The following is a 26,066-nucleotide window of genomic DNA, read 5'->3' as shown; positions in this document are numbered from 1 at the left end:
TGCTGCCACCAGATCATTTAACTCTTGTCTAATTACTCTGCTTCTTCCTCACGGTCAACGCAGCTACATTTCCACAATTGCATCCATCATTCTGCACTATCTGCAGCTACAGCGCATGCTTCTGCATACCAAGAAGTTTTTTTAGCTTACTTTCTAGACTTAAAATAGTTTAAAGTTATGAATAAGTAACCAGAAAACACTTCTTTTTGTTGTTGACACAAACGCTAAACCAGCTCCCAGAAGATTATGAATAGGCCAACAGTCCCACCTTCCAGTCCCACCACCGAATTGATTTGCAGCACTTTATTCTCAGCTAATGAAGCATAAAGAACCAGACAAATGCACCACATCCGGCTCAGCTACCTACAGACAGGTAACCAACACCACCCAAGGTGCCACACTGTGTCCAGTACATGATAGGGGACATGGTGGAGACTGCAGCCCTCTGAATCACAGATTCAGTGATGTTTCCATGATGATCCTGAAGCGGGGTGTCAGGCCAGAGCAGGTATCCTAAGGCACCTTGAGAGACACCAGGAGCAGAACAAACCAAACCACTGGGCACTGTAATGGTCCATTTGCTCTCCCCACCGCCCTCCTCACACTGAATCCCAGTGAGGTGACATCATCACGGAACCATGTGCCATTTATTAACTATCCCATAGAACTTGTCCCAGACAATAAAAATGAACAGAGCGTAATCTGGAAATAGGTAACTGGATGGTTAAAAGGTACGGTTTGGATAGGGAAACTTGGATCTGATGGCTTGGACTCGCTAACTTAGGAACTGGGTTTGTGGTACTGGATGGACATGAACGAAAGTCAACGCTGATAATGATGCTGAATGTGAATCAGAGGTAAAATGGTACTTGAAACTATAAAATTAAACCAAAGAGTAATTTCATTTGATGTACAATTGTTAATATTGACACTGAACTACACAGACAGTACATGCTCATTTGTGTTAGAGAGAGCTTGTGGTAATGCTCACCACGAAGACAGAACTCGTTAGCTCACAAAGTCATTGTAAAGAACACTGACCTACAAGCAAAGCACGGGGCACACGCGGCTCAGAGCCACAAACACCCATAGGACGCCCAGCACTGCAGGGCACACAGCACAGCTCCGTGGAGGTGCAGAGCCCACAGCCCAGCTCTCCAACCAGCCCAGCCCTGCTTTGCTGTGCCTCAAGGACCGCTTACCTAACAGCACCTGCCAGCAGCTACGGCTGGTCCTTCAGAGGTCTCATGTCACTCGTTGGGGGCTGAGTTACAGCACTTCGCTTCCGCGCTGTTTATAAACTTACGTTTTCCTTTATCTCAGCAGCTGTGAAGCCCAGCTCTGCGCCTTGGCTGGCATTTGTTCCCCCCTCCCCCTCATCTCGATGCCTGAGCTCCTCAAACATCACAGTACCACCAAAGAAAAGCCAACATGAATACAGAACTACGTTATGCCGCTACCGCATGATAAACCAGCACAACAATACGAAGGGGGAAGAAAAAAGAAAAAGAAAAGGCACGAAAAGGCACGTAACAGCGCTCAGCAGGAAACGCAGGGAAAGGAGAAAACTTTTCGAGGTTGAATGGAACGAGGCAGTTTTCCTCCAGCCCCGGGGCTGCCGGAGGTGCTGCGGATGGCGGCGTCGCGCTGCTCCCCGCGGGGCTGCGCTGCAGCTGCTCGTGACACGCGCTCAGCTCCGCTCCAAAAGGGGAGAAGCGCAGCCCGGCCCCGCCTTCCCGGAGCTCTGCGAGACGTGGGGCTGCCGTTCCCCGCAGCTGCGGGAAGGCACCCGCGTCCCCCTATTTGTCAGCACGGCGTCCCCTCCCCGACCCCGGCGGGCAGCGAGCGGCAGCCCCTTCCCTCTTAGGTTCCGGGCCCGCTGTTCTCTCCCGACCTACCGACACGGAGAGGGAGGCAGATCGAGCCCCGGCAGCCGCCAGTCCCCGCTCGCAGCCCGAGCGCATCCCTCAGCCGCATCTCGCGCCCCGCCGTCCCCCACGCCTCAAGGTCACCCCAGCGCGGATGCAGCTTTCCGAGCACCGCAGCTCCCCGCATCCCACCCCCTTGCCACGCTCCGGTCCCTACCTGATGCGGCCAGAGGAGCGGAGCAGCCGGCAGCGCGGAGGCGGCCGCTGTCCCCCGAGCGGCGGCACGCGGGGAGCCGGGCCGCGCGGCGCCTCCCTCCTGCGCCTGGCCGCTGCGCTGCGCTGGGCGGCGGCGCTCCGTCAGACTTAGCGGGGCCGCGGCGAGCAGGGAAGCCCCGGGGGGGGTTGGGGGGGGGCGGGCAGCGCCTCTCTCCCCTCCCTGCCGAGGTGCCGGCCCCGGCGGAGCGCAGCCTCCCCGGCAGGGCTGGGGCTCCCCTCAGCGGGGAGAGGCCGGCGACGCTCCCGGCTCCGCCGCGGCTGCAGGGGGCGCGCAGCGGCTGCCCCCAGGCTCAGCGGTGGGAATCCCCGCTGCCCGAAGCAGGAGAGCGGGCGTGCAAAGGGCGACGGGCAGCGGCCCCTCCTCGTGACGCCGGGATTCGCCTCCACGCAGAGTCGGGGCAACACGCGGGCGGAGCTGACCCTCCCCCAACACCCACCCCCCAGCGAGAGGGGCTGCAGCGCATCTGTCAGCTGCACGTGGCCCCCAACCCGCTGTTTGTGCCCTTCGTACCCGCAGCTCTCAGCCTCATCCTCCAAAAGGTGCAGAACAACACGGTACCTGCCAAAGAGACGGAGGTAGCGGTGCGCTCTGGAAGGAGGCGTGTGGTTCTGGTGCTGTTCGATACAGACCCAGGGACTGGCACTCCAGCCAAAAATCGATGTAGGTTTCAAAAACTCTTCAACAAACTCACATCTCTGCCAGAGAAATTAAAATTGGGTTTTTAACAAAAACCGTGATAAATTTATATATATTTAACATAGGTGCCATTTCCTAGAAGTGCTGCTGGGCTATTTGTCCTTTCTACCATAGGAAACAGTTACCAAACAGCTTGAGGGCAGAGCTGAAATAAAGCATACATGGAAGAGCAGACAAAAGTACTGCTATAGGTGGTGTGGCGTAAAGGACCCAAAGCCATCACTTAACAGCTGCAGACTGGAAATCCTCCACCTTCTTATTGGTGAAAAGCCTTGCAGTCCAGCCTGGGCTGTTGGACAGCTGATACACTGTTAATTATATTCTGATTCCTATCTTGGCTTCAACACCATTTAAATTCCAGACTTACCCTTATCTCAGAAAGGACTTTGGAAAAGTAGGACAGCCAATAGCACACAGGTACCAGGCCCTCCATGTCTCTCAAAGCTATTTCCAGCTTGTCTGAGACTAAGAGAAGCTGTAACCGTATCTTTGTGGTAACTTCAGGCCATCCAGTTGGCAAAACATGAACCTGTGGTTCTCACAAAGTTCAGGTTCTACCTTTGGAGGGGGGGAAGGGAGGGTGAAAAGAGACCTGTAGGTATTCTGCAAGTGTTTGCAGTGGTTTTCTCCTTTGATCACAAACCACACGCTGACTGCCAGCTGCACATCAGCATCTCTGGTGCTCTCCCCGACACAAAGCTCTGCATCATCATGAAGATCAAACTGAGAAAAACTTATCAAAAATCCCCACATCTCTGCTGTAACAATGCTTGGAAAGATGGCAGAGGAAGCCTGAACAGCGTGTTTACAAAAATAATCATGCAAGCATTAGGTAAATCTGGAGCTATTTTCAGCTTGTGCTTATTAATCATTTAAAGCAGACGATTGGAGTATTGTTTGAAGAGCATTAGCTGTGCATTCCTACTCAGTGCATGCAAACATCCCACTAATAATGCCACGCTGCATAAAGCCATGTGCTATGAACTATTTTCACCAAAATACATCATTCTCTGCCCAACCTTATCTTGCCAAACATTAAGGATCACTGAGCACAGCTCTGGCTTGAAGCATACACAGGACAGCCTCCCAGCACATGATTCTTCCCATCAGAACACCCACAGCTGGGCAGCTACTGCAGCTGGGAACAATAACTGCAGAGCAGCACAAACACTACCTGAAGATACTCAGCCTCTACAACTGATTTTCAAATGATGGTGAAATAGCAAAAGGGCTGTTTATCGCTGTGATAAACGATGGGAGAATGAGCAACTTCCATTCTGCTCTCTCTGCCTATGAAAATGTATATCATATATGATAATGATATATGATGATATATAATAAGATATATATATATATATATATACACACATAAAAAACTTCGAACAGCTTTAGGAGCTATCTTTTGACAGAGAATACATGACGGTTCTCACTGTCTTTCTTTGGATCTCTCTTTCTTTTACTGCAGAATTTCATGGAACTCTCACATCCAGATTTTAATAAGATTGCAAGATAAAAACACCCTGCTTTATCAGAGCAGCTCAAACTCAGCTCCTACAGTTCAACACATCCCAGTCTGTTTTGGAGCTTAGGACCATTTCTGTTACAGGTTTTCCTAAGTTCACTATACATTACCTCAGGTTTGGGTATTTCTTTAAATTCCTTCTCATTTTCCTGTTTAAATTGGGGAATATAGGCTTAGCAGAGGTGATCTGCTTTGTCAAAGTAACTCGAAGGAGCAGAGATCACGTAATACCAAATGCTTTGGCACCATGCATGCCTTAGGTTTGAATGATCTAATAATGAATTGCATTTGTCAGACACCACTTCTCACGCTTCAGCTTCACGTTTTCTTCACAAACTACAGCTTAATTTCCACGCTACCAAAACAGAGGAGGAATTTCAAGGACATCTCAGAAGGGAGGGGATGATGGATGCCAATTCAGTAGCTTGTAGCCTGGATGTAATTATGTACGAATGAAATAGCAACACGTTGTATTCCAGTGTGCTTGATGAACTTTCTACAAATAGATTTATATCCATCAGTGATGCTCTTTTTGTATCAAACATACATATCACCCTCCATCACAATTAATCTATATGCACTTAAGAGTTTACCTCGAAAGTGCTGCTGGTGCCAAATGGCAACACTACGAATGGAAGTGAAAAACACCTGATCTGCCAAAAAAAGAAAAGCAGTACAGAGATAATGAGAGCAAAATGCAACTGCAACAAGTGCCACCATTCCTCACAAAGCAGCACAAAGTATTGCATCAGGAGTCTTTACAACGCGGGGCTTAGTGAAACATGAAGGTTAGAAGGGCAATTCGGAGGTCCAGTATTTAACTTATAGCCATCAAGTCCTTACCCTTCTAACGCAGTCAGATGTTTAATTAGAAGAATGTTCAGATGCATTCTTAGTTGCTCTTAGGAAAAAACTCTCATGGTATCGGATGCCGCCAAGCTATGGCACAGGGCCAGTATCTGATACAGTAGAAAGCATATCCCTGTGAATCACCAGCGTGATCTCCTGCAGTAACTTCACACCCTCACATCACAGGATCTCAGTGAAAAGCCAACCAGTCCTACATCTCTGATGTTTTTACAAGCCAAAGTAACAGCAGACAAAGGCTGTGACAGTAACACGTTCCCTGACGTTGCCATGAAGTCGTACAGCAGTCATCCTGTCATGGTCGTGCAATGCAAAGGTGCTTTTCACATTAAACCTTGAAATGTCATACACACTGCAGGAGAAGAGTAACAAAAATCTGCCCTTCACTTTGTTATAAAAGAAGGAAAAAAAATAGCTTTGCAATAGGATTGGGATATTCTGCAGCTATTCATTCACAGTTCAAATTCAGCATCAATGCAAAAAGTGCTGGAGTTGAATGCAAAGCACATGAGGTATCTATACCTACACAAAATGCCCTTGAAATGGTCCAGCTTCATCTGTGCAAGAAGCAGAGACTTTCATCTGCTGTTAGTAGCAATCAGAGATACAGGACAGGGTTTCAGCAAAGCTCCTGTCTGCAGATGCTGTTGGCATTTGGTGACCCTGCCTAGAAATGAGAAACTAAAGTTAACTAAAAGTTAACATTGATTTCTCCAAGAAATAAATCTGGTGCTTCCCTGGCAAAAGGAGTTCTCAAACAAAGTAATTGGTTAAAACTGACATTAAACCAATGGTCTTACACCCAAAGAGCACTCAGCCAGAAACAGTACATTTAGAATGTGGTGGTGGTGTTCATAATGCTTCTGTTATAAACAAATAAACAAGCCCACAAACAAACCCATCACAGCTACAGCAAAGAACTGAAAGAATATGGCCAATGGAGTGAACATAATATGATGATTATATGTTTTCTGAAAGGATCACAAGTTATTGTGCCAGATGCATGACCTGACCTGTTTTCTTGCAACTGAATGTTAAATCACAGCAACATTTCAAGAAAAAGACAACTTTGGGCTCTGTTTTAATGAGATAAAATGATCAATAATGTCCAGCATGGTGGTTCTTTTTTTCCCACTACCTGATCTACTCTCTGTTCCAAGACAAATATTGAAGGAGCCCATGGTTTGCCTGACCCTCAGTGCTGGCAGCAAAGATTGTGAATGGGAAGGAGAATTAAATCCTTGGGTGTGGGATATGGGTCACTTCAGGAGTAGGAGTAAAATCCAGAGAAGCAGCAAAGACATAAAGCGATACGTAAAGGTCAGTGCTGGAAAACAAGCTGACTACTGGCAAACTCGTCTCAACATTCCCATAAATTACAAGTCAGCCCTTGCTTTCTGCAGCAGCTTCCCAAGGGGAAACAGACTCATTGATTTAAATACTAGTTGCCCTCTGTGGTTTCAGTGGAAATTTCCAGAATAAATATAACACCAAATCCCTAAAAGAAAATATTTATCAGTAACAGAATTCTTGTTGCAAATAAAGAAGGATTTAGAAAGGCAAACACAGAATCTACAAAACGGTCCCAGTGGTCACTGTATAAATATAAGGTTTAGCTTGCTGCCGTTTGGATAAGAATTATTCATTTGCTTTGAGAATAATCACATTTTCGAGCATCTCCCAAAGATGGAAGGATGTCGGTAACATTCACGCTCTTTTGTCCCTTACCTTTAATATTTAAGGACTTAATGAAAAACAGTGCAAGGGCAAGGCACATCTGGCAACACACATTCTAAGCAAGTGACTGCTTTAAGTCATAGATGGCAGAAAAAAACCACCAGAAGGTGCTTGGATTCACTCAGGAGAGGCTGCGTCACTGCAAAAGGAAGTTAATGATGCTGTTAGAGCTCTTTACAACTGATCAATGCAAAGTCTGATTTTCCATTTTTTGAGCTTCAGGCCAATAGTACTGCTAACAAATACAGTACTTCTTTTCTCTCCAAAGCTCTCTATAAATAGGAGCTTTGAATCCCTTACCAATTACTACAAACAAGCTGTGAGGTGAGATGAACGTAAGCATTCATGTCAGACACAGACTTCAGTACCTCCAAACCCATGTGCAAATTAATCCCACGATTACCTGCATGCCTGATCCCATGTCTCAGGTTAACTGCGTAGGGAAATGGCAGCAGCCATTAGTTCATATTCTAAGCTTGTGTGGCAGTAACATTTGAATGTGATCTCATTCTTAAGTGTGAGTTCTCAGCAGGGTCTAAGTATTTAATATATCATCATCATTACATAGGCTTATATGCACTATACTTAAGCCCAATGCAGAACTATGGAGCATCCCTCCTAAACTCAAGTACGCATATGCACAGACACATAGAAAATCAAAAGAGAAATAAATACAACCAGATGGCATCCCACGTTCCCTAAGACACATTCACTATCTCTATTTGCATCATCCCATTATCTGGAGAGAAGTTTAAGGTAACCACAGACCTACCTTAGGAACAGGATTAAACTCTTGCACTATTTTATAATTAGTTCCTCATACTTGTCTATTGATCCTGGGCACGTAGACTGAAGCAGACAATGGAAAGGAAAAAAGGTAGACATGGAATTTATTACAGACGGAAGTATAAGCCCTTGTTTCCATTTAGCTTTTTTGTTTTCTAGTAGCATTTCAGCAGATTATTGATTTACATTGATCTAGAACTTCGAGGTAAAAGCTACTCCAATTGGACACGGTCCTGGGCAACCTGATGGATTTGAACATGCTGTTACTGTTGTTACAGTAAAACAGTAGGGAAATGAATTACACCTAATTTTTAGCACACTGAAAAGTTAATGAAAAGTTATATACAACTTGTGTGTGATTGCACAAAGCACTTATTTGACCTTGCTAAGCTTTAAAAGGCATTCTAAGATTAGCTTGGCATGTATTTCAAGTGTACAAAAAATACAGAATTTGTTCTTAAAATGCTGGTACAATCTGTTTCATGCCTAAATCCTCATTATGCTCAGTGTATTCATAGGAGGTGACTCAAACTTAAAGTAAGTAAAGACAAGTAAACCCTTCTTGTTGTGGAAAAGTAGCGCACGTACTCAGATACTACCTCATCAAACTACAACCTTCAATAAATCCCACTCTGCATAGGAAAAAACAAGAACTGTGTCTATGTTTCCATGTACCATTTTTTTGGTGAAAACAAGTTGTACAACACTGCATCAGTGCCAGTTTACAGTTGAGCAAATATTTGGAGCTGGGAGAGAGGAGCAGACAGAAAACGGTGAAGAAGGGGAGAAAGAAGCTCAGCCCTTCCACCCCTTTCAGTTTTGGGAGCCCCAGAAGCCCAGTGTAACAACACTTTAATCCTCCAGCCCACTTCTGCATTTCCATCATTTGTTATGTCTCATTTTACTGCTCTGCCTTCATTCTCTTACTCAAACACAGAGGAAAGCCAACTATGTGAAAGTGAATAGACAGACTACGGGCAGAACAAACTGCCATACTTCCAGCAATACATCACCAGAACAAAAAAAGGATGTTTTATTCTGTGCATTGTTTCCTGCTGTTGCAGAACACCACACTTTGAGATGTGACGTACCAGGCTGTACCAACTCATTAGCCCTACAGGGAAGGCAATGATAAGAGCTGCTTGCATGCAAACAGTTTGCTGTGAAAGAGACAATGTCTTAAGGAGTTAAAAAAAAATAATAAAAAAATAAAAAAATTGTATTTCTCTTAGTTTATCTAAGAAGTTTAAGAGCAAGTTTGATGCTGTACTTGAGATACAAGTAAATTATTTCATTAATTCTGCTCTGTGGTGCTGAGAACTCCAGCAGTGTGTTTCAGCCCCAGGTGACAGAGGAATATCATGTCTTCTGTGTCTTATGAGCTGTGAGATTTTGATATCATTAATCTACTAATTCTAATCAACAGAATACCCAACAGGAAGCCATAAGGGGCACCGTGCAGGTGAACGCATATCAGAAACCACTGCAGCCCTTGTCTCAGATTCTTGCTATTGACCTTAAAATCCCAATTAATATCACTAATAGTTTTATTTCCATGCAAGAATTCACTTTTCTGGAATAAATCTCTATATCTACCTCTGCAGCTTTTTAGTTTGTACTCACCATTGTATAGCATTGTGTTACTGCAAAGTTCCTGATTTCCACAGTAAAAATTCCTGGTCAAGCTGAATATATCTGACCACCAGCTACAAAGATTTATTCCCCCAAATGCAGCCATCTGTAAAATGTTCTCTACTTCTGCCAGTTGGGAATTAACGTAACACACCACAGCTCTTCTGCAGCTTTACTATTAGCCATTTAATCAGGACATTTTTAATTGTGACGTTAGATCTAGCTGAAGGTTATATTTAATGCTGTATAAACCAGAGCATCTTACTGAAAAGAGACAGCAATTCTTCAGGTGTACCAGGCCTTCCTATTAAACCTAAACACCACAAAGTGCCATTTTGTCAACTTTCTATGGAAAACCACTGACAAACCACGAATGTCTGCTTCAGGAACTGCCTCCTGCTCTGCAGCCTAACAGCACCAAGTTATGGTCCCTCAACTGCACCAGGGCATTCTGCAAGACATCCCTATGTTTCTCTGTGCAACATCTCTTGACATCCTAAACATGCCTGACCTTTAGGGAACGTACAAGCTTGATTTTTGAAAGGCAGATATTAAAATTTTTCTTCCAAAAAAAACCTGCATATTTTAACTGGTAGTGATCTATTACACAGTAATGAGATGCTCTGCTTCCTTCTAGAGCACCATCACAGACCAAGCCTTAAATGACCAGTGGGAAAGTCTGAGCCTTGCCTGTGAGTTTTATGATGCTGAAACTAAAACGGAATAATGCCCAGATAACATCACTATTGTTGGCACTAACTGGTATCACTACTGTGATCTCACTGCCCAAAATTCTGGCACTGAGGAATTATTCCTTTCTGAAACAACCAGTGTCACAGCCTTTCATTGCTGACATACTGAACATCTCCATTTTATAAATGCAATGAATACAATTATGCGTACAGAGATAAGGTATTGCTCTGAGAAACTCATTCTAGGTTAGGGAATATATTCAACAAAGCTGGAAAAAATTCTGAACCAGCCCTGGACTATTGTTATAAGAGACACGAGTTATGTGGAAAATTCCATTAACCTTACAGCTCTGTGCTTTGTTTAAAGCCCGGGATTGGAATTCATTTGCTTTTTTTGTTAAGATCCCACCATAGTCATCCAGGGTTTCATTTTAGTACAATACAGTTCTTGGCTTGCACTCTCTGTGCATTTCATATCATCAGTATCCACCTTCCCCCTGCAAACCCCCTTCCCAACAAACACAACACTTGAGCTGTTTTCTACTGACAACATGGGAAAGTGCTGAGCCCCCCACAGCACAAAACTGCTCATTACAACTGAAAAAGAGTCATTAAATATTTTAAAGGGTATGATACATTCAAAATTGTTTCTTACTGCAAGTAAAATAGCTTTAAATGGGAATATTTTAGGCATGTTACTACATAGGGATATTAAAAAATCTTAAATATTTTATAACTGCCCCATGTGAATTACTTTGGCTTCTTGCTACTCTTAACACCCTCAAACCATTTACTTAAGGACACAAATCTTACAATAGAGACTACACACACTTTCTTTCTCTTGTGTTCATTTTCTTCATCAGATACATTTGCATGTAAAGTCTTTCACTTCATTCCAGCTTCTTTCCTTTCTTCTTCCTCCTGATACAATATAAACTAATTAAGAATTAACACACTGCCAGCGTAATGACTCCCTGATCAGTTTCTCTATTTTTGCTTTGACATAACAAACGTTCACACTATGAATGGCAGCTTTGGGAGGAATAAGGCAGAGCTGATGCTTTACCACTGAGCTAAGCAGAAACACAAACCTACAAAACAATTAGCCTATTTCTTGGCCTTGAAGGAAGCCACATTCGCCGCCCCACCAGCAGCTCTGTTCATTTCATATACTCATGATGAAACTAACAAGAAAAGTCACAGCCTCATTTTTAAAACTTATGCACATCACAAAAACAATTCAGAAGCAGAAATTAACTCTGAACGGGCTGAGCAACAAGGCTACAAAGGGACTCTTAATATTTAAAAATACAAATACACGTTACTGAACTGTCAGCTGAAAAATGCCATTCAGCAAACAGCAACATCTCATCCTTAAGAATTTCCAAGCATGAAACGGGGAAAAGGGAGGCAATGTTTTCAGATCAGAGGTTTTGCTGTACATCTCATAACAAACTTACCTTTATCATAGGCCCGCACATCCAAGAAGCCAGCAGAGAATATTATTTATCCAAATAATAGAGAACAGTGCTAAATATTTGACAGTCCTGTCCAACACAGTGTTGGCAAGATCACTATCATTCTTCGAGATGCATTTTTGTATTCGTATTTTGTACTTGATGTTACTGCCATAAAAATGCCATTTGGGCAGATCATTAAGTCCAGGTCTGTGCTGCCTTTCTGTAGATTTTTTTTTCTCCTTTTTATAACAGGGAAGATTAATGTTACTGGTTATTGCCATTCTCCTTGGAGATGATTCAGAACTACACAATTTAAAAGGAAGAAAGTTGAGTAGTAGACAGTGTAGAAATAATTCTAATCCTGCACTACTGACCCTTGACATACTTGAAAGAGCACAAATACAGATGTCCTGATACTATTCTTTCACTAGGGATTACATCCTGACATAATTAATCATTTATATCAGAAGAGGCTTTTTTTTTCTTCCTTCAAACGTACTGATTTTTCATACATTTTATTTTAGAATGGGAAAGCAGAAACTGCTGAGGTTTTTAAAAGACCTAAAAAAGGTGAACTGCTAACTGCTTTCCTTGCTACCTCATCTGGCACATTAAGATCAGAAGCAAGCTCTTCCCAAACACAGACTATGAGGAGGATATCCAAGAGCTTTGCAGCAGAAGCTAAACATTCAGATTTGTTTGAGTTTCTCCTCTTAGCTGTTCATTGGAACACATAGCCATCATGCACATGGAAAAATAACAATCTGCTTCTTATTTATGTTTGTTTTCTGCTTGTTTGGATCATTTGTTTATCCTCTTTCTAAGCCTTCGACTCAATCACTTTCATCCCCCCTTGGCAGAGCTGCTGGTTTAAGTTAGACACCAGTCACTGAACATCAGGTGAATGACAGATTCCTGAAGGTACTGAAATAGTGCCACCAAAATCTCACTTGTGCATGTAAACATCTGATAAACCACACTGAGAATAGCTCACTATGTATATTCAAATGCAGGTCTCACCTAAGCAATATTTGTACTGGTAAGCTTCTTCCAGATGACAAAAATTCACCGATCTTCAGGAACGTTGAGGATCCTTCATCCTTGTCTAGACAGTAGCACGTCCATAAGCAGGATTTGCAGCATAAGATCTCCTACCCTAAATTTGCCATGTTTCTTACCAGTTTCCTCTCCTCCCATTTGCTGCACCTGTACATGAAGATCCCATGATGGTGTTTGTGCTCTTAATCACCCAACATGTGCTGTACCTTGAGACTTTGATTGCCTTCACATTTGGAAAAACAATGACTGGAAAAGTAAAAGAAATTTGTCCTTCAGGTATACTGCAAGTGATATTCCTTGGAACTACCCTGTGCACAGATGTCTAGCTGTCATTCTCGATCAAATAGAGCAAATAGCAACTGCCAGGCTGCATTTTTACTTATTATGGAGATTTTAGCAGCACTGTTAGAATAGTAAACAGAGCTGGGAACAATGACCAAAATTAGGATAATGCACATAGAATTGCCTCATGTCTGATCCAAGGAAATCTAAGTTTATTACAGGGCAATTTTATCCTGATGGTATCTGCAAGGAATTGTTGAAGTCTGCTAAGGAGCTGTGTGACCCTTGACTGAGAACTCTGTACAGCAACTAGAAATTAACTGAAATACCCCAGACATACTGAAATAGGAACCCCTTTTTCTACAATTACATAAAAGCTATAATTATATTGGTTAAATAAACATTTTAACTGGGGAGAACACTGGATAATTGAAGATACCCTCTCCGAGCACCAGTTTACCACCAGTCCTAGTACAGCAAGAGTGAAATTAACTCAAATTGTTAACATTATATAGCTGCTTCTGTATGTGGACAATACTGCGCTCTCATTCCGTCTCTCAAAGAAAGAAAACATCTGAGACTGTTCTGAAGTTCACTTCTTTTTTTACAGTTACATACATTATATCAGATAAAGACACTGAGCAGTTTCTCTGTGCTAAACTAGCAACAACAAGGATACTTTGACTTCATTTCTTCTGAGAAACCCAACATACTCTGAGCTGTATAAGAGCTGTGCAGCTGATCAGCCACTATTCAATTTGCAACATGTTGCTAAACTGTTTTGTTCCCCCTAAAGCCAGTTTTCTCTCTGGAGTTTACATACAAAACAATTCCAACATTCACTACTTTTTTTTTTTTTTACTGCCTAAAAGCAAAACAGAAATGCAAGTTTTTTTGCCTGCTGCACACACTCACCTGAAGAAGAGAATAAAATGACTGTGCTGAGCTGCTGTACTCTGCAGAAAGGCAGAAATCGGATGACAGGGAAGGAGCAGCCCCATTGCTGTCCTGCACACACCACTGAGCTGGTGTCTCTGAGCAAAGTGTGACAAGGACATAAGCCTGGCTGATGTCAGGGTCTTCTCACTACAACAAGCTAGGGCATCAGTTCCTAGCTGGTAGGAATAGGAAGGGTATGGAATCACTCTGAGCTCAAACCAGAGATCCAGCTGTTTGAGATTGGGTGGGCAGGGTGAGGGAAAAGCAATGTGTGAGGGAAAAAAAAGACATCTCTATCTTCCTTTTGCAAACCACAGCTGGATGCAGCTACTGTAACAGATCTATTCTGTACCAGCGCCTCCAGCTCCCCCACAGCAAAGAGCTGGGTCAGCAGAGTCCAGCTGCTGCAGATCACCAGATGCTGTGAGCATCTCAGTGAGACAGAAACAGAGATGGCTATCAGGTAAAGGCAGCAGCAGGTTACAGCAGACTGCATCAGGATTCAAGGATACAAACGCCTGCAGAGCACGATAAGTGGTGCAGCAGTTCAGTGAGCGCTGAGGCAGCATTTTTCTCCTCGCAGAGAGAGGCAGCCATGGTCCAGGGCCTCGTTTATGTTGTGAGCTATTTAAGAGAGAAGTTAATTAAGTATACAAATACTGAAGAGTATCATATTGAGCCCAACCTAGACCGAGCTAAGGAAGTGCATTCAAAAATCATTTTAAAACTTCCCAACTACAAGAACGCACAAGCCAAATTCTCAGGAAATTATTAGATAATATCTAACATTTAAAATAATAAAAATGGATGTGGGAAAGGAAGGTAGAAAAAAAACACAAATCCACTGAAATGGGTCAACGACTTGTTCCTAAAATTCTGTCGGTACCTTTTAGAATGAGACCATTGCCAACTAACAGAGTGGCAGCTGAAAACAGAATTAAACTGCAATTCTGCCTTCTTTTCCTTGTATTACATGCTACGTATGTAAAAAGTTGATGTAAATAATGTTTCGAAGCACTTTCAGTAGAGTCCTCTGATAAACTTCAGCCTCATTCTTCCATTATCTGTCCTAAACAAATACACTCCTCCCCTCTGCCAACCTTACTGCCCCCTACCAAAACCAGAAATAGCATTTATGGGCACTTCCATCCTTATGGTGTGATCAGACTGGAGAACACAAGGGTAGATCTTTCTGTTACAGTCATTTGCAATGTGAGGAGTATTTGAGTGTGGACGGAAAACCACAGCTGAGAAAGTAAGAGCAACAAGGCAAAAAAAGAACACAAGTGGAAATGCTTTCTTACTCTGGTACTATTTACTTCCAGGTCACAAAGCATGAATACACGCCATGCATGGTACTAACCTGAAAGAAATACAGCTGGATAACATTGAGACAAATATAGAGACATTTGTATCTGTTCAACTCTGAGAGACTGGGGTATGCAGCGTCCTCCTATTAAGGCAATGCCCAATTCCAAGTGCTGTGCTACAGGTGCTGCCTGTGCCTACACTGCAGAAACCCTGTAAAAGCAGTTCAATGTTCTGTTATTCTTTTTGCTAAGTTTTGTTTAATTTTTGAGAGAAGATGATAAGCACACAGGAAAGCACTGTTTCACACTCCCATTGCACATGAAGTTACAGTGAAACAAGATGTGAAATCACTGTGCTTCATGTTTAACTTGTATTCAGCCCTCCTTGTCTTCAAACAATGGCTTTGACTACGTCTTGTTTTTTATGTTGCTCTACAGAGTATGGTATAAAACCTACTAACATTATAAACACTCTGTGAATCAGACGGTGGGGAGGATGCTTACCTTCAAGCCTACGCTGCTGATGCACCAGGACTCACACAGCTTCATGCCCTAACCAGGCTAACTGCAGGCCTACAGAAGCACAGCATTATCTGACTCAGTCTCAAGACACCACTATGAGGATTATTTCAAATGAATGCCCCCTTGCAAAGGTCTCCAATTAAGGGACACATACAGAATTACCTGCAATATTTTTCCTTCAACCCTTCTCCTCTGAATCAATAATTTAAACTTGTTACCTCTGATGGTGAATTTCGACAGCATTCCATGGTGCCTCACAATCACTGCTATTCTGCAGAATATCTTTATAGTGAAAGCTCCTGCACAAAGTTAAGGAAAAGCCCATTTTCATCTTCAGCATTAAACAGTCAATTTACAGAAAATCCAAGACCAGTTCAGCTGCACCTTATGAGAAGCATAAGATTATCAGACTAAGGTCACAAAGTTGCTATTCTTCAGGGAAGATTATTTTCTGAAATTAAGCAGCTAGAAATTTAGTGCAGAAAGAAAGTATTGCTGAAGATTTTATCTGTTTGCAGCTCAGAGCAAATTCATAAATCTTGGCTGGGCTTTATGTTCACTGGAAAGCACATATAATCCAATCCAGTCCTCACACAGGTCTTAGGCAGCCAACATCATTAGGAAAAAAATGACACATACACAGAGTCATAAATCTTGAATAACTCCATAAATAAAAGGCAAGTAGATTGTCTCGCTGAGAATGAAGTTAAACTGCAGTCACTTGCCGTTTTTGTTTATCCTCCATAAACAGAAAAGCAAAGTCATTCAGCTTGTGAACAGCAATCTTACCTTCACAGAAGAAATGAGCTGAACGTTTTTATGTGATTAAAAAAAAAAAAGAAGCCAATATAAATCGAAGTCTAGTTTGATTTCAGCATCAAAAAGACAAACAAGCTGACTTGAAGGGAAAAGTAGAGGACAACATCCAATACTCATTAAACTGAACAGGCCAATGATGCAGTAGGGTCAGGCACTGACATTTTGTATACTGATAAAAATAATATCATATAAGCTGAATGCCAGAGACTTGATTTACTTCCATGAATACTCTCAAGCTTCGATATGGTTCAGTAAAGCAGAGTAGCTACAAGGAACATCCATTTATAAATATTTCTACTAATACAGGCTTATCAAAAAATGGCTTGGTTTACGTCCATAGTTAGAGGAAAGCTGAAAAACAAAGCAACGGAAAAACATGCTAAGCAAGACTTGGTTATTCTTAAAAAGCATTACTCTGTCAATACTCTCATCTGTAGTTTATGTAATCTTGTTCTTAGGAAGCTAACAAAGGCACAGTAGTGAGGGAGTTCAGCATTCTGCACAGAACCGAGTTTCAGCACTGGTGAACAATGGCTGAAAGGCAGTGAAACTTAGATGTGGCTTCAGTCATCCAAAACCAGCCCAAAACAACCTCAAACCATAAAGGGGTTGCCTGTTGTGTCACTCACTGATAGACATACAGGTTCAACACAAAAACATTTGGCAAATTGTTTCAACAAATGTTATGTAAAACCTGCTTTAAATCTGGAACTGAAGCAAACAGCAACCAAAAAACAACTAAATAAACTCTCCATAACCTGATAATACCACAAACCAGTCAGGAGCATTCAGTATGGACATTTTCAGGTTGATCCATAGGAAGTGCTATGCATTATCTTCTCTAGGAAATGTAAAAAAGTAAAATACTCTGAACATAGGGAAACAAGTTTGCAGGTGAAGCGAATTTATTGGTTGAACTGTTGAGTTCAGAGAGTATTTTAAATCAACAACCACACATTTCATGAAAACCCAGCTAGTATGAAGGAACAAATCCAGGCAACCCTTTAAGTTCAAAGCTACTGTCACAAGTATATGCATCACAGAGCCTTGTAGGTTTAGAAAATCAAAGATGCCCTCTGCGGAAGGGCAGGCAGAGAACAGCATCACTGAGGTACTAGTCCCATTTCTTTCAGGCAAATTACTGCATAGATATCTAGGGTTAAGGAGCTGGACATGTTTACAAACAGCTTTTACAATATTGTAAGATAACAATGAAAATACATTGTATTTGAAACCAAAGAGCAGCATATTAGACATGCACTGGTAGAAACATCCTGTGTGCGATCTGAGATGCTAGAAATACCATACACAACTTGGATGTTAATCTAAAAGCATACTAATTCAATTTGACTTCATTTTTTGTGGAAAAAAGTCCACACGGTCTCATTCATAAAAACGGAATTCTCAACATTCAGCTGTGGTGGGTATAACACTGACATACACAGTCTTCATGTTCAGGTTCTTCATGGAGATGTCCTTTGTGATCTCTGAACCAAAAAGAAGAAAAAAAGAGATAGAAAAGTTTGAAGAGTTTGATACCACACCAGGTCAATTTAAGTCATTTCATATACTTTAGAATAATAATAGGACTAGGACTCAACCATAAACCTCTTTTGCAGATGTAGCACATTTCTACTGTGATCATTTAGGAAACACAAATCGTAATACTGTTGTGTAGCTACAGAAACGACGCCTTACTACTAAAAAGCTGATGAGAACTGGAAATTAATTGTCACCACACAGAGAGCACTTTTTTTCCAAGACATGAGATGCTCGCTAGCTCAATATTCCCAACACCCACCAGCTGCAGCAAAATACACCAATAACAGAGCAGCTTGCTTTTGTTCCAAAGCTGTACCTCCCAGTATTCAAAACAACCCAAGTAACAAATATACCAGAAATCTCTTCACTAAGAAACTTCAAAGTGGTAACCACAAATACTGAAACCAAAGCATAAGAAAATACAGGGAGTTATTGTGCAGCCCTGCACATTAGAATCACTACAGACAACATAAGCAAATAAAAGATAATTTTATATTTTGGCACTGGTGCTCGCACAAGTGGCAGATTAATAACATAGAGAATATTTGAGTGTTTTCAGTGGAAACAATTCTGCAGCGTACTGCACTGTGTCACTGATGTCTGATATTCATCCTGCTCTAGTCTGGCCTCACCTCCAGCTGACAAAGACCCAGGCAGTGTGCATGGTGGGGGGAGGCAAATCTATGACGTGCATCTATGGGGATAATGCAAAAGCAGTTTGATTTCCAGTAACACAACATCCAGCTGGAAACTGCTTCTCAAAGTTCTGTTTCCATATAGCAGTATTAATATTTCTTCTAGCATTAAGGTCCCCATCTTTTCCTGAAAAGCGTATCATAGACCGAGCAGATACAGCCTGCAACAAACTTCAAATGCTATCAATTAAATAATTGAAAAGTCCACATAGCTGCTGATGGTACCATTTAAAGGAGCTCTCCTTGAGTGCAGTGCTTTGCTTAGCAGCCCATCGCTCATCTACAGAGATGAGAGGTAAAACCCAATGCAGAAATTAGGGCTTTATTCCCTCACTGGCATCACTCTCCTCATGAAACTTTTACAGCAGTACGAAGAAAAATGTTACTTTGGTCTGAAGAAGCAAACTGTGAACTTGGTCTTGATGTTGTTACTATGAACTTGGTCTTGATGTTGTTACTATGAACTTGGTCTCGATGTTGTTTTATTTTGTTGTTGCTTAAACCAGAGCGTGATTGCCAACTTGCATGGTAATAGTGAATTATTATAAGCATTATTATTATTATTATTATTATTATTATTATTATTAAGGAAAGTAAAAGTTTGTGCTCACCCTGAGTCTCTGCTTCATCCAGGAACAATTTTAGCCTCCTGCTTCTGAGCCCAAACACTTTTGCTGTTTCATGCAGAAGACCATGGTATGTTAATCCATTCTGACCTACGGGGTTTTCCATGAGAAGAGTTCCCACTGTTCCTTTCTGACACTCTATACAAGATAAGAAGTTCAATAATTACTGATGGGGAATGATATTACTTCCTTTATCTTGGTAAACAGAAATAGAGGTTTCTACTCTTTGTGGTCCTCTGTAAGTAACCATATAAGCTTACCTACAGATATTCGCTAAGTAACCTCACAAATGACAGAATCAGATGTATAAATATTACTGACAGTTTGACAAAACAAAAGAAAACCTTACAAAATTCCCTACCACAGTCCACTGGATAACAAGAAGTATTTCAAACAAGGCAGACAAACCACTAACAACTACAGAAACTCAGCAAGCACATTCTGATGAACAAAACTCCAATTAAAAACCACATTTTGTCCCAAGCAGATTCCCAGTCACATCTATAGGAATCCACACAGACAGTCAGTCCAGAAAGGACTCATTCAAGAGCTGACGTTGAGTGGGTTTTCAAGTACGCAGTTTTTCCAATGAGAGATTTCAAAATGGAAGCAGCCTAGATTAGCAGCTGGGAAACAATTCCAAGCACATATCTATGCTCCAAGAGCAGGCTGACAATGCAACTCTTATGGCTTTTAACTAACAATTAGAGATGCTTTACAAGCTGTTAGAGCATCTATGTGAAGAGCTGGCTCCTTCTTCACCTCCCTGTTAATTTCTGTTCAATTTTAGACTCAGCCTTTTAAAATAAGCTGTACAGGTGAACTGATTGTCAGAAGTGGGAAAGCAATGCAGAAGGGCTCTTGTTTAAACACCAATCTTTATCTGAAGCCAGCTCTCATCTCTCTTTCAGAAAACTACAGAGAAAAGCTCAGTATAGACACTGTTTATTAGAAAATACACGCTAAAAGCAAAACCACTGCATAGAAATGAACATGTGCACAGACATCTTCATCACTAAGACATGATGTACAGACCTATCACAAAAGTCTCAACCCGTATATGAGAAGAGATTGGTATCCATCATACCTTGTGGTTTTGCATTTACTAACTGCAAGTTGATATATTGGCAGAGAAGAGCATCAGGAGAGTTGATGAGAGCAGGTGCTGACCCTGTTGTCACATGCAGAGTCTTTCCACTGAGACTAAGCAAGTCAGTTTTGTTTATCAGTTCTGAAAAAGAAAATGAGACCAGTCAGGTTATTACAAGGGAAGCCGAGGTCCAGTTTTCACTTCATTAGCAGACAGTAAGTTTTTCTAACTCCTGACTCTGGCATGGAAGCATTTCCCTCTTTGCAATTACTTGTTCAAGAAAGAACTTCACCAGTCTGACAAACAGAATTTATAGAGAAATAGGTATTTATTATTAATGCAGAGTACAAAATCTGCTATGGAAATTAGTTGCTACATCCCACTTCTTACGCACATAAATACGTGACACGACTACTTAACGCAATCAACTTAAAATAAGCAAGGAATTATTTGCTTAAGCCAACCACTTCTATCTCATTAAATTATGACTGATGATCTTTGCCTCTTCCATGACTTCCCTAGCTGAAGCAGCACTGGACACACACCATCATGCAACATCAGTACATCTCACATTAAACTCCAGATGACAGCACATTAATATTTGTGTTTAACATCAATAGTTATGATTCTATAGGTGACTCCAGTCATGAATAGTTAGGAAATGGAGAGCAATCAGACACAAAATAGTACTTTTAGGATTTTAGAAGGATTTTAGAAGCAACACCAGTGCCCTGAAAGCATGCAGATAGGAAACTAATGAGGTGCCTGTAACACAGATGAGGTACATCAACATGCCTATCTCACAAAACTGAAGAGGCAGAAATTACATCACTCTCTATTGCAGCTATCGAAGAACTACAAAGCCCAAATCTAGGAAGAATTAATACACTTAGTTGGTTTTTTTTTTTGTCTATATATCCAGTGCAGGAACGTGTCCTTTCCTTCCATGTCAGTACGACCTGCAAGTTACAGAGACTCATTTTCCATCAGGTCATCCAAATGAATTTGAGATGGACCAAACTGGCACTTTTTTAATTAACAAGGATGTTTATAATTTTAAAGATAGGAAAAGAAAAAGAAAAAGAGGTAAAGTGTGATCATAGGGAACACGCTTCCAAGATTTACCAGCTGCCAGAGAACGCGCAATGAAGTGTGGAAGGTTTAAGGGACTGCCCTGGAAAAGGAAGTAATGAAGGTTTCCCATTTCTACCCTCATACTGCATCTAAGGAGCAACCAAGCTTTTAAAGCAAACAAACAAAACAACATGTTTTCCCAGTTTTTGAAGTATCTACATAACAAGAAATATATTGCAAATAGACCTCTGGTATTTTACATAAAACAACAACAAATCCCTCATCTTTGAAAACCAACCCACGCACAGGAGGGGCTTTGCTTTTGGTTTTAGTTGCAGGAAAGCAAGAAATAAAAAAATAATGTGGTGAATTTAAAAATAAAAAACCAACAAGATTTGACCTGGGAAAGGAGCCAGCAGCGGGTTTTTCCTAGCATAATTCTAAAGCAGCGCTGCTTGCCATTTACATGCAATTACTAGATAATAGGTAGGAGACCGAACTGGAGAGTGGGCTGCTCGACACAGCAAGAACCACAGCCCAAGTAACTCACAGCTCGGCCTTACGCAGTTGCAGTAATCTGTGCAGGTCAACAGGGCACAAGCTCCAGAAACTGCCATTTGCACATTTAATGAGCCGAGCATTTCACATTACAGGACCACTGACATTTTCACAAAGAAGTTCTCATGTACAGTGCTATCATTAGACTGCTCGTATAACCCTCTAATAACAGTAATAAGCAGTCAGGCACATCATTTTTTTTTTTTTTCCATATATAACACTAGACTTGATAACAAGCAGATATTCAAAGTGCTCATCAATATTGAAATCACTTTTAGAGTCAGTTCTCCTTGCAGCTGAGATTTAAGTGCTAATACTCTCTTAAGGGTCCTCACAGCCTTCTAAAAATTCAAGAGAAACACATTGTTTCGTCCTCATGCTCAAAAATACAACGCTAAGAATAGGATTTCAATAATAAGGCTCATGAAAAATCATAAAGATAAAATAAGACACAGTCTAAAAAGTATCAGGGGCAATTTTTATTTATTTTTGCCTTGACTCCCCTCCCTTCTCTAAAAGCCCTCAATGATTTGCAGCTTCTTGCAGTCTAAGAAAGAAACAGATTCATTTCAAATAGGTCTTTTTCTATATGGGCTACTTCCCGGAAAGCTGAGCACAACTCAAAGCACTCACAGCAAGAAGCACGTAACACTGTGAGCTAACTAGAACAGAATAAATAAATGAGAAATAAAAATCAGAAAACTCTCTTTACAATCTGATTTGAACCCACTCTCTTTACTTCTTCGGTCATTTCATGGAAAACAGACACCATTTCTTTTTTCTCCTCCTGGAGTTCAGTACAAAATCCCAGAACCCTGCTCAGTGGTTGTGCAGTTACTCAAAATGCATCAATTCACCGCTGGGGAGGAAATGTTTATCCCATTATTTCAATGTTCTACTGAGAAAGAGGAACATGACATATTTTAGCCTGCAAGAACAGCCTGATTTTATGTCATTATGCAACCTTAAGTATATCTTTGTTACTATTAGAAAACAAGATGATAAAGTATTGCAAGTAAAGTGGACAGGCCTAGAAATCACAGGGAAGAAAACAAGGAGCCAGAAATACAATTTTACTGGGTCACAATTTTATTAACACATGTGGGAACAATTCAGCAACCATTTGTTCAGAATGCACGACCTCTTCTTTGCAATCCCTCTCGGGGAGCAGCTGAGAGCAGCAGCTCTACCTAAAGAGACCCAGGGCCACCAACAGAGCTCAGTTAATGCTAGCTGAGCAAAGGCTGGGGAGGTAAAGAACAGGGACTGCATCCAAATTGAACTGAATGTTGGGACTTCCAGTTCTATTCTCCAGCATCCATAAGAGCCATTTTCTGTTCACATGCTTGCACTCAACCCTGCCTCCTTAGGGAGCCCTATCTCTTACCGATCGATACTTGTTCAAAACCTCTGCCAAAAGTAAATTTGATAATCAGAGCCTTCTGAGGGAATTTCCATGTCATTAATAAGTGGGCAGGGAAAAATACCCTCTCTGCCCTGACCGCTTATACAGCCACGAACAGCAAAAGTGATGTGGAAAGAAGGAAACGAAGCCTCTGCCACTACAACTGAAAAGGACCCTCGGGGACAGGGGAACATTTGCATACATTCTACCACTCTCTCTTTAGGAATTCAGCAATAGTAGACATGCAGAAACCAAATATGCATCTGGACTGCTTATAACTTCAACTCTTCTTACCTTTTGCAGGTCATCTCTCAGTGCCTGTGACTGTATCATACTATTGTTATACATCCACCTCTGTGTGCTTTTCACACTGCTATAAAGTATATCATTGCAATGTGGAAAATAAGTCAAAGGACATTTTATCAGTAGTTTTTGGAAACATTCTAATGTGACTATAAGCACAATCTCTTAAGCTAAGTACTATAAAACAGAATATTTTCTTGTGCTTTTTTCTGCCAATTTGGTATACATAGAAGAATTATATAGTAAATAACTCCTAGCTGCCACTAAAAGGACTCTCAGTTCCCCCATCATACTCCATTTACCTGTTTTTCCATTAAAAACTGTCAGTTTTGAATTTTTAAGTCCAAAAATGCAGGAGACTGCATCGACAAGTCCAGTGAGGTTCAAGGTATTGTCTCCTTTTGGATTTTCCAGCAGCAACACACCATCTAAAACCAAAATTACAAAATTAGGATACAGGTTTGGAAGAAACATCTGGATTTCATGATTTTCTGATGAGTTTTTCCTAACGAGTTCCTGCAAGTTTCTAAGCTGCTTTAAAACCTGCATCACAACATATTCCTAAATACTTCTGCAATAAGGAAAAAAGAAAAACAAACAGGAAAACCATCTCAAGTGTATCTCAGATTGAGAGCATGGAAGTCACACTTGCTTCCATTAACAAAGCAGTCTAATTATTGTCACTGAATTACAACCCAGCACTATGCTGCCTAGAAAGCGGCAGGCTGTGTACCAAGATGCTCACCAGCTTTGTTATTCACATCTATTCTCACTAAGTAGTTTTGTGCATCCATTTCCCAAACATGTAACAAAGCATACTTGCTTTGACACACAAATTATAAACGCATGTAGAGGGGGAAGAAAATTCCAGAGTGCTCTTAGCTTGCTCACATTTTAATATGTAACTCAACCTTGTAATAATTCTAATAGCATCACTGTACTTGCTTATGGAAATTACACTGACAGACCAAAACATAACCATTGTGTTCTCTAATTTAAGTTTTCTTTTCAGTTCCATACTTAGGCATTAATTTTCTCAGAAATAATAATTTTCTCCACAGAATGGCATCACCTACATAGCGTGCTGCAGGTGAATAAACACACACAAATTTAATTCTCATATGTCTCTATATAGGTGCAAGTTCTTGGCTCCAACGTTCTTCACTTTCTTTTCTCCACAGTCTTATCATAACACATGACAAAAGGAAGCGGGTACATTCTTACCTTGCTCTGTCCCATTAACACAGACTTTGAGGTTGACGTAGGAACAGGCTGGACCAACTCGCTCACACAAACCACCTCTGACAAGCGTGATTTCTAGCTCTGATCCCTTCAGCTGAAAAAAGAAATGAGATTATCTGCATCTTGTTTTATTGAAGAACATTTCCTTAAGCTGCATTAAGAATGTTGTCCTACCATGTTAAAATATCACTCGTATTTTAGCAAAACAGAAGATTTTGCCACGTATTCCTTCAGAGACAGTGCTCCAAATATAATTTTACCTTTAATACAAGTTAAAGATGAATATCCAACACAAGAAAAAATAGAGTGAAATAAACAGCCTAATTTTCGCTCAATGCTGCTGAGCTGTGATGACGGTCTCCCAAAATATGGTCCAAAAATGAATGCACTTGAGAGAAGATGACAGTTCCAGAGATAGCTCAGAGAAGTTCAGGAAGACAGGATGCTGCTCTCAGGATGTCTGCTGATCAGCCTTCCCTCTCTTCTCTGTCTACAGAGAGCAGTCAGGGTAGAAGCTCTCCTGATACTGAGTAGGTCATTGTGAATACCTCCCCGTTAGCAATCAGTGCATTGCAATAAGAAACATAATATGCATCTTCCTTTCCAAATGAGACACGGGATAAAGAGACTTGAGATTGTGTAGCAACACTACATGAACAAATGCCTTTTTTAGATGTCTTAAATCATGGTTTTGTTAAGATTAAACACAATCTTCCCCCTACCCCCCAGCTAAATACAGTTTGATATTTCCTGCACTTACACAGATTTTCATGAGTAACATTCTAGAAGACAACCTAACTTACATTTGGCACAAAACAAATGTCATTCAGAAACACTGATACTATATGGCCATTTTAGAGCGCTTTTGAAGAAGGTCTTTGGCAGGAGCACAAACATGGAAATGCCATCACTGAGTGCCTCTAACAACCTAAAGAAAGGCACTGAAGGAGAAGTAAACCTTGTCTTGTGTTTAACCACTTCTGCCAACAATTACTAACAACTTTTTCAAGCAGCTGCTTTTCCTTCCCAATATTTTCTCAAAAACAGCTCATTTGGGTTGCAT

The 26,066-nt window shown here is 41.3% G+C and overlaps 2 protein-coding genes across 7 annotated transcripts in view; both read right to left on the bottom strand.

Moving 5' to 3' along the window:
• Positions 1-2,230, bottom strand: part of ATP2B2 (ATPase plasma membrane Ca2+ transporting 2) — a 319,480-nt gene extending 317,250 nt beyond the window's left edge. For 2 of the 5 annotated variants that reach the window (XM_032447210.1, XM_032447211.1), the window contains exon 1: positions 2,086-2,224. The gene's annotated coding sequence lies outside the window, so the exon portion shown is untranslated. Of the gene's footprint in view, positions 1-2,085 lie in introns of all 5 variants that reach the window. The other 3 variants (XM_032447212.1, XM_032447213.1, XM_032447214.1) reach the window with 2 other exon arrangements.
• Positions 2,231-17,351: 15,121 nt separating this feature from the next.
• The window catches only part of IARS1 (isoleucyl-tRNA synthetase 1), a 68,658-nt gene continuing 59,943 nt past the window's right edge, over positions 17,352-26,066 (bottom strand). For both annotated transcript variants that reach the window (XM_015874662.2, XM_015874661.2), the window contains exons 31-35: positions 24,986-25,097; positions 24,064-24,189; positions 20,419-20,562; positions 19,317-19,469; positions 17,352-17,955 (exon numbers count right to left, since the gene is read on the bottom strand). In XM_015874662.2, the coding sequence (XP_015730148.1) occupies positions 17,873-17,955; positions 19,317-19,469; positions 20,419-20,562; positions 24,064-24,189; positions 24,986-25,097 (618 nt within the window). In that variant the 3' untranslated portion in view covers positions 17,352-17,872. The remainder of the gene's footprint in view (positions 17,956-19,316; positions 19,470-20,418; positions 20,563-24,063; positions 24,190-24,985; positions 25,098-26,066) is intronic.

Source organism: Coturnix japonica, chromosome 12, assembly GCF_001577835.2.
Source record: "Coturnix japonica isolate 7356 chromosome 12, Coturnix japonica 2.1, whole genome shotgun sequence".
Classification (NCBI taxonomy): Eukaryota; Metazoa; Chordata; class Aves; order Galliformes; family Phasianidae; genus Coturnix; species Coturnix japonica.
This window is presented reverse-complemented; position numbering and strand designations above follow the sequence as displayed.